Source organism: Mus musculus, chromosome 5 (genome assembly GCF_000001635.26).
Source record: "Mus musculus strain C57BL/6J chromosome 5, GRCm38.p6 C57BL/6J".
Lineage (NCBI taxonomy): Eukaryota > Metazoa > Chordata > Mammalia > Rodentia > Muridae > Mus > Mus musculus.
This window is the reverse complement of record NC_000071.6, coordinates 110,148,623-110,167,023: the sequence shown is the minus strand read 5'-3', so window position 1 is coordinate 110,167,023 and position 18,401 is coordinate 110,148,623. Positions and strand designations below refer to the sequence as shown.

Below are 18,401 nucleotides of genomic sequence, written 5' to 3'. Positions count from 1 at the left end.
ACATGTGTTCAGAATAGAAATCACATACAAGAAATGACTTGTACATTTGACTACCTACAATTTAAACTTTGAAATGGAAATACAAAAAACATAAACTGTGAAATAGTAATGCTACAGTAAGAACATATCTACAACACAAAGGGCAATACTACATACTTTAACAAAGATAATATATCAATGCTGCTAAAGGACCCCACACCACCACCACCACCACCACCACCAAAAAAACCATATGTAAAGTCCAGGATCATAAATAAGCATGGATAGATGCAAAAAGGCCTTCAATTTTGTTAACACTCACACAGAGGCATTCAAAGAATAAGTCCCTGTCAGCTTCTCACATAGTCACAAAATTCAATGCCAAATGCAAAGCCAAGAGGCAGGTGATGGCTCAGACATGAAGTGGGACCTGCACAACCTCGGGAAGGTTGTGTGTTCACAAGGCAGACTCAGCTGTGCATACCACAGTCATTAAACAAAATCCCCACTACTTATTCTAAAATGAAAACTTGTAGGTGTACAGCATTGCACGCTCAACAGCTGTGGTGTTAATGTAGTGGAAAACAAGAAAGATATGTCATTTAATGAAGTAGCTAAATAAGTTATGAGATGGAAACTTAATGGAGAGCTGGCAATGTAGCTTAGTTTATAGAATGCCTGCTTGAAGCCCTGGGTTTGACCCTTAACACTATATAAAACTGGGAACAGTAGTATAGGCTGGCTTCTGCCAGCATCTGGGAGGGAAAATTAGGAGTTCAAGGTCAGCCCTGGATATACAGCAAGTCTGAGCCTACTCAGGGTCATGATCATTTTCTCTAAGCCTGTCCCCTCCCAAAACTCTCTATGTAATAATAAGAAACCAAGGCAAGACTGGGAATTTAGTTCAGCAGTAGAGTATACACAAGAGCTCTGACCAGGTTCCACTACCTCACAAACAATGCCTGGAATTTGTTGGCAGAAGGGAGTGTGTGATAGATGCTGAGCACAAACAGGACCTTCAATAATAGGGCACCATCTTCAATGTAACCTGCAAGTAGGGACCTTTTGGAAGAGCTTGGATGCACATGAAAACACTATTTCCACATTTGTTTTATTCTTTGCTTATGATTTCCAATATTGGGGACAAAACCCAGGGCATCACAAATGCTCAGTAAGCAGTGCACTACCCCATGCCACTCAGTGTGTATATAAGCACTGCCCCAGGGCACTCAGCCAGTGGTTTAGCTGTGGGATTTCAAGTGAGTCTTACTTCATCCTATATATTACTTCTATTTCCCTTTTTTTAATTAATTAATTAATTAATTTATTATGAGACAGGGTCTCTCTGCAAAGGCCTCGCAATGTAGACTAGGCTGGCCATCTGGCCTCAAACTCACAGAGATCTTCCTGTCTCTAACTCTGGAGTGCTGAGATTATAGGTGTACACTACCATGCCCAGCCTTTTCTTTTCTTTCCCCCATCCCCCAACCCCTTTCTTTCATGTGAGTACACTGTAGCTGTCTTTAGACACACCAGAAGAGGGCATCAGATCCCTGTATAGATGGTTGTGAGCCACCATGTGCTTGCTGGGAGTTGACCTCAGAACCTCTGTAAGCGCAGTTATTGCTCTTAACAAATGTGCCATCTCTTCAGCACCCAGTCTTATCTTTCTCTCTTTTTCTTTCTTTCTTTCCTTCCTTCCTTTCTTCTTTATTTTACTTATAGTTGTGCTAGAGTGTAACCCATGGAGGCCAGTAGAGGATGCCAAATTCTCTGCAGCTGGACTGACAGGTGGCTATGCACCAGTAAGTGGGTGCTGGGATTTGTCTGAGTGTACTGGGAGAACAGGAAGTCACTCATACTTTCTGTATGAGCTACTCCTATTACAGTACAAAATCAAGAAATCCAGGGTGGGGGCTGGTAAGATGGCTCAGTGGGTAAGAGCACCCGACTACTCTTCCGAAGGTCCGCAGTTCAAATCCCAGCAACCACATGGTGGCTCACAACCATCCGTAACGAGATCTGACTCCCTCTTCTGGATTGTCTGAAGGCAGCTACAGTGTACTTACATAAAATTAAAAAAAAAAAAAAAAAAAAAAAAGAAATCCAGGGTGTTCATAGAAGTTGGATGGGCTGCAACTACAGACAAGACACACCAGAACATAATCACCAGAAAGAAATAACTCAAGGGGTTTTAAGCAAATTGCTCACATTTCTCTTAATAAACATTTAAGTCTTAGGGGGAAAAAAAAAAAAAAACTGTTACGATTTCTGTAGCCTCCCACACCATGCACTCCTGTGGGAGAAAGCACAATACCTGACTTTATCTGCCAACTGAGTGCCAACAAGTTAAGTGACAAAGTTGTGGAGGCTCCCTTAGCCATGCTCCCATCCTTCCCTAATAGGGAGAGAAGGTGCTGGAACATGACATACAGGTTTCAAGTGCACCAAGTTTTTAAAAAAACAAAATTTTAAAACATCAAAAGTGATTAGGCATGGGCTGGAGAGATGGCTTAGTAGTTAAGAGCACTGACTGCTCTTCCAGCAACCACATGGTGGTTCACAACCATCTGTAATGAGATCTGATGCCCTCTTCCAGTGTGTCTGAGGACAGTGACAGTGTACTCATATACATAAAATAAATACCTTTTTTTAAAGTGATTCGACAGGTATGGCAGCTCATACCTGTCATCCTAGCACTAGTGAGGAAGATAGATGGATCAGGAGTTCAGGGACAGCCTAGGCTACACTGTAGGACTCTGCCAAAACAAATCTAGACCTTCCTCTATCTTCTTAGGAAGGGTCAGAGTCAAAGACATAGATCTATAGTAAAACAGATAGGTATACTGCCAAGTGTGGCCTGCCACGTTCTTACCACTTCATAGGAAACTAAGACACCCTTAAAAATTGATGCCCAATCTGCAGGGCAGGGCTAGCGAAACACTGCTTACCAGACAGCATAAATACACCTCGCTGCAGAGCCAGGAGACTCTCTGTCAACACACTTTTCCATGTCAGACCCCTGGTTGCCAGGTAATTCTGTGATGAGAAAAAGGGTGAAAAGAAATTCCAGTTTAGATGAACCACTCAACTAGTCAGGGATACTTCATACAAGGCTCCGAGAGCAGACACAGCCAGAACACAGCTGTCCTTGAGTGGCTTTTGCACAGAGCCAGTGGATAAACTACAGTCAGTTCCCTCATATGTTTCACAAGCTCTTTGCCAAGAGGCTCTTTTGCTTCTGGACCTGAAGAAGAGTCACGATTCTCTCAAAAAATTCCACAAAGGCCTTCACAGCACAAGGACAGATAAGACACTGAAGGGGAGAAGGAAAATAGCAAGCTTTAACATTAAATACTATTAAAAGGGACAGAGAAATAAAAAAACAGACTGTTAGTCACAGTGTTGCTTCTAACATACTTCAAATCAAATCATTGCATTGCCAACATCTGCTTTTTGTAGACAGGATCCCCCTTCTTTTATTTTCTGAAAAGGCAGACTGCAGACATATGCTCTTGAGAAGGTACAATCTCCAGTGTCTGCTTAGACCCTGCCTGGCCTATATAAGCTACGGAAGACTTCTGGTAGAAGCTAAATCTCCCTGAATAGAAGCTAGAGGTTTCAGTAGCACACACCAAAGAGAATTTCTCCTTTCTATCTCTAAGTATTATTAAGTTTCTCCCTTCTACATTTGCCCTCCAACCTCCCCACCAAGGGTGACAAGTATAGCTGAATGCTAGGCCTTCATTTTTCCTGACACAGTTCAAGGCTGTTACTGAAAGGTCTTTTAATGTACATAAAAGTAGGGTGTAGTGGTGCGTAGCTAAGTACGTCTGGTGATGTGTTCAAGTAAATGAATGGTCTCAAAGGGAAGCAAAGTACTCAACAGGAGTGCAGAGGGTGCAGAACTGAACATATTACAATTCTGAGCTAGCTTCCTCAAGCACGGGAAAAAATATTCAGAAAAAGGAGCCACAGCAAGCCAGAATTTAGAAACCATCTCTGTAAGATGTATTCACCGGTTTCTACAATCTGACAGCATGATGAACAAACAGGAATCTCCTCATTTTGGAACATATGGAAAACCTGATATATTAGAATCATGGAACTGATTGTATTGGTCAGAAAATACAGTGTGTGGTTTTGACAGTATACATTTGCAGGCAAATGCTAGAGAAAACGTGTGTCCTAACAGAAACCACACAAGTTATAGGAAAGCTTCACAGTTTCCTCGGATCCCCAGGACAAGTATGGAGGTGATACCTTCAGGATGTCCGATTCATAATTGTTATTGTTCAGCACTCCATCCAAGCACTTGTCCCCCAGGTTGAGCTCTGCCAGAGGAAGGAAGAACATTATCTGTTTTATAAGGATGACGTAGCATCTTATCAAACTTGTTTGCCTGACAGGATAATCAAATCTCTTTCCATCATAGATTATAAAAAGCAAACAAGGTGAGGAAATGCCTCGTTCTGTAAAATGCCTGCCATGCAAGCAAGCAGACCCAAGTTTCAGCCCCTGCATCAATATAGAAAAGAAAAGAAGAGCCAAGCCAAGTGTAGCAGGGCATGTCTGCAACACTAGCACTGGTCGGGGAAAGAGGAGACAAGTGGATCCCTGGAGACTGCTGACCCAACTAGTCCTAGCCAAGTGGTAAGTAAGCATTAGGGTTCAACGGGAAGACTCAAAATAAGGATGAAATATAATAAATGGAGTCAATGTCCCAACTAGACATCATAAACTACCAAAAGCTACAGTACCAGGAAAAAGTTACATCTTTTTTAGTCATTAGCTGAAGGAGTCCCATAGACCACTCCCAGACAGTACAGGTTATTGCCAATATTACTGGTTACCGTCCACAATCTGAGATAAGACACTACGGCTGAAATCATCACATACTTATGTCACCAAACGTGGAAAAATCAAGTTGGTATTCAAGCAGACACTTCACCCGTACTAAGCAGCATTCCAAGTGCTTAAATGCTTCCAGAGGCAGAAAGTAATCACCAGCCCCACCCAGCTCAGAACCCTGTGTGCTGTAATAGTGACCTGTCTGCAAGATATACCCACTGGTGCAGTAGTGGTACAAATGTAATGAAAGTAACCAAACACTTTTAGAAATTAGCTTTCAGGCTCTCTCCATGAGATGGAGCACATACCCGAACTGTTAAGGAGGTCAAGAACCTGCACAAGAAAATATTCTACTACAGGAGCATAGCAATAAAATGCTTGCTCACGACACATTATTGTTCCCATCGCTCAGTGCACTGCTCAACCCTCTTCAGAGAAGCTTCTTGCTACAGTAGCTGCTAAATTAACATAGAGACAGACCCTCAACTGGACTTTTGAGTACTCAGCTCTAAATGGGATGTCATTGTCACACTCTCCCTCAAGGCTAGGAGCATCAAGGAGGCACAGAGATTGTAAGAGCACAAACGCAGTGGAAGCCTCTAAGATGGAAGACTTTTCAGACACAACAGAGCTGATGCACATGTGAACTCACAAAGACTGTGACAGCATGCATAAGACCTGAACAAGTTCAAGCCACACAAATTCCCAGCACTAAGAAGGCACAAAGTCTCATTTCTAATCAAGAAGCTATTTGCAAGTGACAGCTGCCGGGAAAGGGAATCACTTCTCTTCAATGGAAGGATAGTGGGTCTATCAGCCACACTAGAGGGGCAGATTTCTTACTCAAGAGTAGATGGCTAATTCAGAACGGATTCCATGGGTTGTTTTTGTCTTTTTGTTTTGTTTCTTGACACACAGAGAGGATTAATATGAAATGGGGTTGGTAGTGGGAGATCTGGGAGTTGGAAGAGGGGAAAGAATAAGATCAACCTACATTACATGAAAAAAATTTTAAAATCAAGAAAATTTAAAAAACAGTATCACTGACAAAAACAAGCAAATAAAAAAAAAAATAAAAATTTTAAAGTGGAGAGCCATGGCGATGTAAAAGCATTTGCCTCTAAATCTGACAATCTGAGATGCATGTGGTGAGAAGAGAGAATTGACTCCCACAAACTCCTCTGACTATGTATGTGTCATGGCACGTGTGTGCGCATACAAAATAAGTGAGTAATTCTTTAAAAGTAAGGCAGAAATCAGTAGAGAACACTTAATGTTGACTTTTGTCCTCTATCTGCACACATGTTCACACACACAGAAAAACTCAAATATACATCTATGCTACACATACATACATACACACACACACACACACACACACAGAGCACCATCATACTCAAACTAAAATGCAATCTTAAATAGAGAACAGGTAAAATTGATCTCCATCGCACTACTGAATGAAACGGGGTCTGCATCGACTGTAGACTAAACTTGAACTTTTTTTCTTTGAGGCAGGATCTCACTATATAGACCTGACTGGCCTGGAACTCTTTCTAGACTAGGGTGGCCTAGAACTTCCAGAGATCCACCTGTCTCTGCCTCCCTCCCTGAGTGTAGGGATTAAATTATGCAATACCACACACCTGTTATCCTCCTGCCTAAGCCTCTGGAGGGCTGGGATTATAGCAGAAGTGGTTTATGTGAATAAGTATTTCTCCAGTATAGGAAAACCAGGATTTTTCTTATTTTGTTACTGCTTGCTTTTAAAGCAATGTGGGTTTGAGAATTTCAAGGTGAGAAACCTCTGCAATGTAGCAGAAAAGGGGTAGGTAATCACTTGATGGCTCATAGAAGCCTCTTTTCTCTTAACACAATCCAACACCACCGGCCCCAAATTTACTAAGAGAACACACAAATGTCAAAGCAACTAAGGGCTGAAGAGTTGACATTACCACAGAATGGGGCCAAGCAGCCAAAGCAGCCAGTCCTCGTGCAGCCCCAGTACAGGTGGCAGAAGGGCTGCAGGCACACCGCACCTGTGGGTAGAGGACAGTTGGTCAACTGAGACCTAGAACTCTGGCTGTTCTCATACCTGAGGACATTTAGCACCAGACTCAAGAGCGCAACTCTCTTTGAAAACAGTATTTCTGAGGTGTTTTCGTGGAACTAGGGAGCAGAGACAACATGTCAAGTAACATCTGAAATAAAATTATTATGAAAATTCAGAGTTATCTTAAAATTGTGATCTTAAAAACAGCTTGCTCTCTGACCCCAGCACCCAAACAGCCCTAGTTCATTGTCTCCCCAATCTGGATATGTGATACACTTGAAGTAACTGCACATTCATGTCTGCAGAGAACTTTTCCACCGACCCATAAATACTGTTTTTACATTGTTACTGTGCTTGCCTTTGTAGAAAAGGTTTTTAATGTTTAATATTCTCTACAATGCAGTTTCATTGATTATGGTACTAACTAAACCCTAGCTGAAATTCTTACAGGACTGAGTAAATAAATCTTTTAAAGGGAGTGATCATTTTGTAAAAGCTTGTATCTATAAAAGCAATCTCTACAGAATTAGCCAAAAGTAAAGACTGCCCTCTTAGCAAAAATTTAAGAACATAACCTCAGCTGCCACTTGCTGATCTGTATTTCTCAGATATAAGGTATTTCCAGGACTCTTCCATGGATTCTTTTCAACATGCCTAGAAGTCACCCTGGTATGCCTGGGACTTGTTAGCTGCCTATCCCAGGATGCACACCCCTGCTGAGCTACTGTTTCTTCTGTGCTGCACTAAGTGCAAGATAGGAGAGCGATCTCCCCAGAAGCAGTCTCTTGAGCACACAGAACACACTACATCTACATCACTCAAGTGGAGAGCTTGTACTGTATCAGACACTGTGCCCTTGATATCCAGTAGAGGGGCTCAGGTACTGTAGCGACTTGTTGATATGGCCACATGAGTTTATGCCTTTCTTCATTTAACAGCAGTAATATTCAAGGAACTCTCAAGTTGAGAAAGATTTTTAAAAGGCAATAGATACAAACAAGCATTTCAAGCAAAAGTAAATTCAAACAGCCATTAAGTAAAGAAGAGCTCCATGTGTGTTGCTGATGTTTTGCAGCACTAGGAATGAAACCCAGGAGCTTATACATCCAAACAACTCTTGTACCACTCAGCTACGTCTCTATCCAAAGACCTCTTTTAATGGTAAGAAATATAAGTTAAAACAAGATATTTCACCTATTGGATTTATAAATAACACATTACTCACACTGCTGAGGGGCGACGCGGGGATCCTGCTCCCGTTCAGCTCTCCGGTCAGGCATAGGCTGGAAGCAGCAGGTGCATATGGCATGGCTTCCTTGAAGAGGGCACATGTAATCCGGGGCTGCTGAAGTACAGACATATGGAGGTCAGAGTATGTCTAGATATCAGGTGAAAGACAGCAGACAAAAATTTACAATGAGAGAGGCAACTATGAAGTACATGGGAAGAGCGTCAGAACCCAGGAGGAATTCAAACTACTTCCTAAGTGGCCAAATGATATTCTGCTATTTGAAACACAAGAATTCAGGCCAGCTATAGCTCAGTGAGTATATTTGTCTAGCATTTGAGAATCCACAGCACCAAAAATACACAATGCATGCATGCATACATTAACATATATACAAATAAAATTGAAGAAAAAAAGTAAATGGACTAAGGTAGTTCAAGTCAGGCCTGGGTGGATACACCTATAATGCTAGCTTGAGGCAGAAGATCAAGTTCAAGGCTAGCCTGAGTTATAAATTAAGACCCTGTTTCAAAAGAGCAAAAAGGCTGTCCTGGGCTGTGGTCAAGTATCTACCTCCAGTTGCTGAGCACTGCTTTGCTTTTCCAACTATGGGTTCTACAAGTGACCCAGAGAACCAAAAGAGAGTAGGTTAGCCAAGAATGTGCCTCCTAACTACAATCCTAGGTTAGCGGCCTTCTAACACACTCAGGCTAAATAACAGCTAAGGGGCAGGGCTCCTAAGGCTATCTTCAGTTTGATAATGATTACAGTGTTGACAGTACTAAGAACAGGAAGAGCTAGAACTAGAGTGGCCAGCCTCAGGCAGGAAGCACTGGAATGCTACCTGTAGCCAGTTCAACCCTTAGAGCTAAGAACAGCATGCTACAAGCAAGTAGTCAGCTCTCTTTTCCCTTCCCTTCATCTTTTCTGTTTTCCTTTTAAGTTGGAGTAGAACCCAATGCCTTACAAATAAATGCTCAGCATGCCCTCTATTGGTGAGCTACATCTCAGTCTGTCTTTTGCATTTCCCAGTGCATCTAGATGCCTATCTACTGGAAATACTCTATGGGCATGCAAGACAGCCAATGGGAATTCAGCATACTGTAGAAAGAAGCCAGTCATTCAATGCAATCCCCATCAAACTTCCAACTCAATTCTTTACAGAGTTAGAAAGAGCAATTTGCAAATTCATCTGGAATAACAAAAAACCTAGGATAGCAAAAACTATTCTCAACAATAAAAGAACTTCTGGTGGAATCACAATCCCTGACTTCAAGCTGCACTACAGACCAATTGTGATGAAAACTGCATGGTACTGGTACAGTGACAGGCAGGTAGAATAATGGAATAGAACTGAAGACCCAGAAATGAACCCACACACCTGTGGTCACTTGATCTTTGACAAAGAAGCTAAAACCATCCAGTAGAGAAAAGACAGCATTTCAACAAATGGTGCTGGTTCAACTGGCGGTTAGCATGTAGAAGAATGCAAATCGAGCCATTCTTATCTCCTTGTACAAAGCTCAAGTCCAAGTAGATCAAGGACCTCCACATAAAACCAGAGACACTGAAACTAACAGCGAAGAAAGAAAAGCCTCGAGCACATGGGCACAAGGGAAAATTTCCTGAACAGAACACCAGTAGCTTATGCTCTAAGATCAAGAATTGACAAATGGGACCTCATAAAATTGCAAAGCTCCTATAAGGCAAAGGACACTGTCAATAGGACAAAAAGGCAACCAACAGATTGGGAAAAGATCTTTACCAATCCTACATCTGATAGAGGGCTAATATCCAATATATAATATATATACAATATATACAAAGAACTCAAGAAGTTAGATTCCAGAGAACCAAATAACCCTATTAAAAAATGGGGTACAAGCTAAACAAAGTTTCTCGACTGAGGAATACCGAATGGCTGAGAAGCACCTAAAGAAATGTTCAACATCCTTAGTCATCAGGGAAATGCAAATCAAAATAACCCTGAGATTCCACCTCACACCAGTCAGAATGGCTAAGATCAAAAACTCAGGTGACAGCAGATGCTAGTGAAGATGTAGAGAAAGAACACTCCTCCATTGTTGGTGGTATTGCAAGCTAGTATAACCACTCCAGAAATCAGTTTGGTGTTACCTCAGAAAATTGGACATAGTATTACCTGAGGGCCCAGATATACCATTTCTGGGCATATACCCAGAAGATGCTCCAACATGTAATAAAGACACACGCTCTACTATGTTCATAACAACCATACTTATAACAGCTAGAAGCTGGAAAGAACCCAGATGTCCCTCAACAGAGGAATGGATACAGAAAATGTGGTACATTTACACAATAGAGTACTACTCAGCTATTAATGAATTTATGAAGTTCTTAGGCAAATGGATGGAACTAAATATCATCCTGAGCAAGGTAATGCAATCACAAAATAATACACATGGTATGCACTCACTGATAAGTCGAAATTAGCCCAGATGCTCGGAATACCCAAGATACAATTCACAGACCACATGAAGCTCAAGAAGAAAGAAGACCAAAGTGTGGATACTTCGGTCCTTCTTAGAAGGGGGAACAAGCCGGGCAATAATGGTACGTGCCTTTAATCCCAGCACTTGGGAGGCAGAGGCAAGCAGATTTCTGAGTTTGAGGCCAGCCTGGTCTACAGAGTGAGTTCCAGGACAGTCAGGGCTACACAGAGAAATCCTGTCCCAAAACAAAACAAAAAAGAAGAAGAAGGGGGAACAAAATATCCATGGGAGGAAATACAGAGACAAAGTGTGGAGCAGAGACTGAAGGAAAGAAAGGCCATCCAGAGACTGCCCCACCTGGGGATCTATCCCATATACAGTCACCAAACCTAGACACTATTGTGGATGCCAAGAAGTGCTCACTGATAGGAGCCTGATATAGCTGTCTCCTGAGAGGCTCTACCAGTGTCTGCCTGACAAATACAGAGGTGGATGCTCTCAGCCAACCAGTAGACTGATACTCCATCAGATGGATGCATCCAACAGATGGATGATTACTCCCTCCCAATATAGGAGCTAGAGAAAGGACCCAAGGAGCTGAAGGGGTTTGCAGCCCTATAGGAGGAACAACAATATGAACCAACCAGTACCCCCAGAGCTCCCAGGGACTAAACCACCAACCAAAGAGCACACATGGAGGGACCCATGGCTCCAGCCACATATGTAGCAGAGGATGGCCTTTTGGTCATCAATGGGAGGAGAGGCCCTTGGTCCTGTGAAGGCTGGATTCCCCAGTGTAGGAGAATGCCAGGGCCAGGAAGTGGGAGTGAGTGGGTTGGTGAGCAGGAGGAGGGGGTAGGGGATAGGGGGTTTTTGGAGGGGAAACCAAGAAAGGGTATAACATTTAAAATGTAAATAAAGAAAATAATAATTAAGAGAAGGGAAAAGAGAGAGAGAGAGAGAGAGTAAGGAAGGAAGCAAGCAAGCAAGCCAGTCTCTTAAATTTGGGTAACAGATACAGAACGATCATTTTGGCTTTGGAAAACCCCACTAAGCAAACTCCCTGAAGCAGTAGGCTAGAGAAAGACCAAAGTTAAAACCAGAACTGTCAATTATTAGGTATGTCCAAAAGGGGAGACCCTCAAATAAACAATGTTCACCTAATTAATTAATTCTCTCTCCTCTCTCTGTGTCTTTTTTTTCTGAGACAGAACTCAATATAAAGACCAGGGAAGCCTCGAACTCACAGAGATCCTCCTATCTCTACCTGGCTCCCCTAATTTCTTTCCATTAATGGCTATGCCAAGCAAGAGGCTACGAGAGGCAAAAGGATAGCTGAAGCAAAGGAATAGAGGACAAGAAAGACATCATAGAGGAATCACACCATAGGAAAATAGAACAACAATCACAAGGATGTGACATAGTGGATGGAAGAGATCATGGTTAGATATCACTGTCTTACCTGTTGGCAAGCTGGCAGATGTTGAAGGTGCCTCCCCACCAAGGGCCAGTGTAGCTCCCAGCTCACTCTCTGGGACTGGGCAAGGAAGAGACTGCACCGCTTGCCTTCTGTATTCAGGACACTGTCTGCAGACAATGTATGGCTGACTGCGAGGAAAAGAAGCAGAGCTATAGTTACAAAGGAACAGGCTCCAGGCAGACATGCAGATATCATCGTTACATCATCACCAACCCCTAGCTCCAGGTGTTGGGCTTCTACCCTTCAAGACCTCTGCTCTACCTCTGCTCACCTGCAGCACCACTTCAGCAACTGTGAAGAAGGCAATGAACCCCACTTTTCTGCCCAGCTCCTACTACAGGGATGACACTACCCATAACTCCCTGGAACAGGAGTCTGAAAGTGAGGATCACATCTACCACAAAATAGCTGTTCTGTACTCAGCTACTTTCCTGCTCAATCCCTCACACCCCATGCTCTAGGACACTCTACCTTGGACCACTTAGTACCTACTCAGTGGACATAAACTCATAGGCTCCAAGGCCAAGAAAATTCAGGTTCATGAGAGAAAACTACACTGCCAGTCCTGCTAGTTCTCTCAATACATGTATGTTCTTGCCTTGTTAGAACAGCACAGTTGCAATCCCAGCACTGTCAAGACTGAGGCACGAGGACCCTAGTGAGCTAGGATGAAAGGGGTCAGCAGCCACACCCAATTTAGTGTGCCAGATTGACCCGAACTTCTCACATGCTAGGCAATCACTCCACCATTCAACTACAGTTCTAGACCTTTTAAAATAGTTTTGTTTTGAGACAAGTGCCTATGCTTCTCAGGCTAGCTTTGAACTCACTCTGTAAGCCAGAGGAGGTAATTTACTATTTATTTTTTAAAAAATATCATGCATGGCCTTGGCCCAAAATGGAGACCTAAAACCAACGTGTCACCAAGTAAAATTAGGTCTCAAAGGGCCATCTCCTCTCAGCCTGGGTATTATGCCTCTCCTGTGATACTACTCTTAAGAAATTATAACACTCATTTACAGCCAAGGACTCGCAGTGTCTAAGTATAGGAATTACATGTGCTTATGTGGGTAAACCAATACATAGGAATTTTCTGCTATAGCCAGTGAATGATGAGGGGCCTAAGAAAATGGAGGGTATTTTGGGGGAAGTTCAAAACCCACTGAAGAGCCTTGGAATGGTGGTGCATGCCTTTAATTTCGCTGCTCAGTAGGCAGAAATAGGCACATCTCTGCGAGTTCAAGGACAGCTTGGTCTAGATAGTAAGTCCGGGGCAGCCAGGGCTACATACAGAGAGCGACAACTAAGCTAGAGGTGGTGGCACAGGCCTTTAATCCCAGCACTCAGGAGACTGTGGAAGGATCACTGAGTGATCAAGACCAGCCCGGCCTAGATGGTGAGTTCCAAGATAGCCAAGAGTACATAAAGAGACCTTGTCTCAAAATTAATTAATTAAAATTGAAGTAAGAGTCCTTCAAGGCTGTCTGTGGTTCTTAACGGTGTTCACTGCTGCTCTGGGTCCATTGAGTTCTGGCCATACTCTGGTTTGAGGAAATAAACGAAAGGCTCTAAGGAATCTGACTTACTGAAGTCCTATAGCTGCACACCCCATAGCACAGTGAAGCACAGCACTAACGTACTTCTTATCCCCAGATCCCCATTTTCAGCCAGGCACAGGTCTAACCTGATATCTGAGGATTCACTGTCGACATCAGACAGCTCTAGCAGGTCCTCTGAACTCCCCTCTTCATCAGAGAAAGACCTCCTGACTTTGGGTTGCAGCATATCTTGAGTGATTTTATTCCTTGCATCCATACTTCTCACATCTTCTTCACTGCGACTTTTATCTAGACATAAAGGGCATAGCAGCAGTCACTGGCAAAGGACAGTGTTGAGGTTTTGCCTTTTACTGTCTATTGTAATGCTATGTGCTGGCCCCTAAGATTTCAGAGTCTGCACTTAGCACCTGGGACCCTGCCCCCAAGTTAATTCTGATTGGTGAATAAAGATGCCAACGGCCAATAGCTGAACAACGGCAGAAGAGACATAGGCAGGGTTGAAGTTTCACGGACTTGGAGAGGAAGAAAGGCAAGAAGCCACCATGGATGAAGAACATACAGGAGGGATATAAGAGAGCTGCCATGGGCTACGTGCCAAGAGAACGTGGCCCAGAGGGCTGGCCAATTAGAGTTAACAACAGCCCAAACGGAACATAGTAAATAATAAGTGATAACTCGGGGTTATCAATGGAAAACGTAAATTCTAACAGCACGAAGGGTAGGCAGCTGCCTCGCTGTTGTGCTACCTAAGGCTGTGTGTGCCTTACATCCAGGAACATGAATGGTCGAAGGTGGGGAAGAAGCCGTGCACTGGGACTTTAATACTTTTTACTACAGGACAGGACTAGAGAGATGATGGCTCAGGGCATAGCTTCAGCCCCAGGTCCCTACGACAGAAAAGTTAGCGGAGCCGACCTGGGTGCTGGATAAGGTATGCTTCCACTAGGTTGTTCAGGATGTGGTTTTTGCAAATCCGCTCCACTGGACATCGGCAGGTAGGGCACAGAGATGAACGCTCCATCCAACCAGAGTAGCAAGCCGCACAAAATGTGTGCATACAAGGCTGCAAACTGGCAGAATACGAAGGAATAAAGAACACATTTCTTGACAAAATCGTCCAAAGATCTGCCACTGTGACACTCAAACAAAATCCGTTGCGGGCTGACCCAAACAGGAATGCAAGCTGGATCCCCAACCATGGGCCAACTGTGGAGAATTGTATCACCTAACCTAAAAATACTTAAAGCTCAGTGTTAGAAGACACAAAATAAAAAAATAGTAATAAAAAAAATCAGAGGTATATGCCTGTTTTCAGGGAGAACAAATCATAGATCAAGCACCAAGTGTTTGGGTACTGAAAGTTGGGTGGGATCTACCTCCCAAGTTTCCAAACAAAAACAAAGATAAGTTTATCCCAAAGGGAATCCTGGGAACTTCGTTCTACTGTAAGTATTATGTCTTTAGGCAGGAAGTGTTTAAAACCCAGTATACTTCACACGATTCACCTACAAGGCAAAGACCAGGTCTGTTGGGTTACCCATGGCCTGTGTCAGTCAAAACCAAGAGATCTCATCTCATAGAATCTGTGGCCCTGCTCTCTGGGAACCTGAGCAGACGCCAAGGCAAAGAAGATCAAAGTCTGTTTTATTTATGGTCTTCTTCACACTTGTCAAGGGAGCCAGTACTGCTGAAGCCACCCTAGGATAGGAAGCAGCACACCTCACACAATCGTGCAGAAGGTCCTGGCAGATGATACAGGTTAGTGTCTCCTCCATCTTGTCTGGCTTCACAGAGGCATCTTTGACATCTTCACTTGAGGTTTGGGCATTTCCACGCTGGCCTGAAACTAATAACTGGAGGTTCGTGTCAAGTTCCCCATCTATAAGACAAAAGACAAGTCCCAGTAGTCACAGCCACTTAACCTGAAGACACCGACGACCTCACATTTCTCTTGTCTACCAATAGCAGAGGAAACAAAGCCACTTAAAAGACTTTTCTTATTCTTCAGACAGGATCTCACTACATAGCCCTGGCTGTCCAGGAACTCACTGTGTAGACCAGACTGCCCTAGAACTCAAGAGATCTGCCTGCCTCAGCTTCCTGAGTGCTGGATTTCAAGGCATGTGCCACCATGCCTGGATATAAAGACTATTTTTAAAGGTCCCAAATAAGTCACATGTTCCTATGTGCCTCAATTCTGGTTTAAAAGAAGAGGTGTTGACCCATAAGACATAAGGATGACAAGTAGAAGGAGAGATCAGCTGTATAGTATTGTTATAAATGTCACTTTGTTTAAACAAATAAATATAACCCTATGAACAAAAGGAACTGCTTGAAAAAAAAAAAACTCTAAGGTGCACTGGAAGCTTTTGAAAATGTCCTTTTGCCAGGTGGTAGTTGCACATGTCTTTAATCCTAGCACTCAGAAAGCAGAGGCAGGTGAATCTCTGAGTTTGAGGTCAGCCTAGACTACAAAGTGAGTTCTAGGACAGTCAGGGCTACACAGAAACCGTCTTTTTTTCTTTTTCTTTTTTGATTTATTTATTATTTATATGTAAGTACACTGTAGCTGTCTTCAGACACACCAGTAGAGGGTGTCAGATGTTATTATGGATGGTTGTAAGCCACCATGTGGTTGCTGGGATTTGAACTCAGGACCTTCAAAAGAACAGTCAGTGCTCTTAACCGCTGAGCCATTTCTTCAGCCCCCAGAAACCCTGTCTTGAAAAACCAAAAAACCAACCAACCAAACAAACAAAAAAAAACCCTTTCTTCTGATACATTTATATACATACATAAACTACTCCTGCTATTATTATAATTATTACAATTTTGGGGGATTTCCTCATTCTGCCCTGATTAATCTCAAACTCATTATGTAGCTGAGAGTTACCTTAAAGATCTGCTCCACCTGCTTCCGTTTCCCCAAGACTGGGATTATAGGCATGCAATATCATAGCTTGTTCAGTTTTAATTTATTTTTAAAAGGCTGGGCATGATGACACACTAGGGAGTCAGAGGCAGAGAGATCTCTAAGGCCAGCCTAGACTACAGAGTGAATTCTGAGACAGACAGATAGATCTCAAACAAAACGTTGGATTTGTTACATTTTGCTTGTTGATTTGCAGGGAGGGCACAGGGATGTACTTGGAGGTGAGAAGACAACTTGCAGGACTTACCTAGTCCTTCCCCTCCACCCTGCAGGTCCTGGTGAACTGAACTCAGGTCTTCAGGCTTAGCAGCAGCTCCTTTACTCACAGAAACATCTCAATAGTCCTCCATTTTTATTTTTAATTAAAGAGATGCTTAGGGCTGGAGAACTTGTTGCTCTTTCAGTGCTCAGCTCATAACCACCTCTAACACTATCTCCAGAGAGCTGGTATCCTCTCTGTTCTTCATATGCAGTTACCCATTAAAAAAAGAAGAAGAAGAAGAAGAAAGAAAGAAAAGCAGCCGGGCATGGTGGCACATGCCTTTAATCCCAGCACTTGGGAGGCAGAGGCAGGCAGATTTCTGAGTTCGAGGCCAGCCTGGTCTACAGAGTGAGTTCCAGGACATCCAGGGCTACACAGAGAAACCCTGTCTCAAAAAACAAAAAAAAAAAAAAACAAAAAACAAAAAAAGAAAGAAAGAAAGAAAGAAAGAAAGAAGCCAAACATGATGGTGCACACCTTTCTTCCCAAATGCTTAATCACAGCATTGGGGGCTGAAGCAGGCAGATCTCTGTGACTTTGCTAACAGCCTGGACTACACATATAACAAGTTCTACATACCAAAAGCATGTCTGAAAAGAAAGAAGGGAGGAAGGGAGGGAGGGAGGGAGGGAGGGAGGGAGGGAGGGAAAAGAAAGAAAGAAAGAAAGAAAGAAAGAAAGAAAGAAAGAAAGAAGAAAGGAAGAAAGGAAGAAAGGAAGAAAGGAAGAAAGGAAGAAAGGAAGAAAGGAAGAAAGGAAGGAAGAAAGAAAGAAAGAAAGAAAGAAAGAAAGAAAGAAAGAAAGAAGGAAGGAAGGAAGAAAGGAAGGAAAAGAAAAGAGAGAAAGGAAGAAAGGCAGGCATGAAAAGCATACAACTTTAAAAGTCACACAGAGGGAAATAAACGCAGTCATTCTCCACCTTGGCCTTTCCTTACCTAGTTCCCTCATCTAAGGAAATTAGTCAGTTTTTTTGCTATGTGTCTGTATTATAATACTTCAGTCAACTTACTTTGTTTACCGTATTAGAATAAAATCTAGGGCCTTGTACATTTGGCTCAACCACTGAGTTACCCTCAACTGATTTATCAATTTTGAAGATGTTCTTAAAATTACTGAGCAAATATTGCTTGCTTAAACTATATTTTATGGCCATCATTATAAATATATTAAGAATTCACTGCTAAGCCAAATAGCCTAGCAAATTTAAATTTTCTATCTTACATAATTTTCTATTTTTAAAAACATTTTTGGGGAGGGGGGGTTCGAGGGTTTCTCTGTGCAGTCCTGGCTGTCCTGGAACTCACTCTGTAGACCAGGCTGGCCTCGAACTCAGAAATCTGCCTGCCTCTGCCTCCCAAGTGCTGGGATTAAAGGCGTGCGCTGCTGCCACCACCACCCAGCTAAAAACATTTTTTATGTATCTGTGAATGCCTGTATGTATGTATGTGTACCATGAACATGCCTGGTGCCTGCCAAAGCCTGACTTTACAGAGAGAATCTCATTTTTTCTCTTTTCTTTCTTTCTTTCTTTTTTTAAAAGCATATGTTTTTATTAAGAAACTGAACTTTTTTTAAAACATTTTTTATATT

General features: G+C 42.7%; 1 protein-coding gene across 14 annotated transcripts in view; it reads right to left on the bottom strand.

Moving 5' to 3' along the window:
- Positions 1-18,401, bottom strand: part of Chfr (checkpoint with forkhead and ring finger domains) — a 36,219-nt gene that overhangs the window by 4,950 nt on the left and 12,868 nt on the right. For 7 of the 14 annotated variants that reach the window (XM_011249445.2, XM_011249446.2, XM_030254420.1 and 4 more), the window contains 8 exons: positions 15,338-15,497; positions 14,534-14,688; positions 13,744-13,906; positions 12,042-12,187; positions 8,106-8,225; positions 6,783-6,866; positions 4,243-4,313; positions 2,931-3,018 (listed from right to left, as the gene is read on the bottom strand). In XM_011249445.2, the coding sequence (XP_011247747.1) occupies positions 2,931-3,018; positions 4,243-4,313; positions 6,783-6,866; positions 8,106-8,225; positions 12,042-12,187; positions 13,744-13,906; positions 14,534-14,688; positions 15,338-15,497 (987 nt within the window). Of the gene's footprint in view, positions 1-2,930; positions 3,296-4,242; positions 4,314-6,782; positions 6,867-8,105; positions 8,226-12,041; positions 12,188-13,743; positions 14,689-15,337; positions 15,498-18,401 lie in introns of all 14 variants that reach the window. The other 7 variants (XM_030254418.1, NM_001289580.1, NM_172717.4 and 4 more) reach the window with 4 other exon arrangements.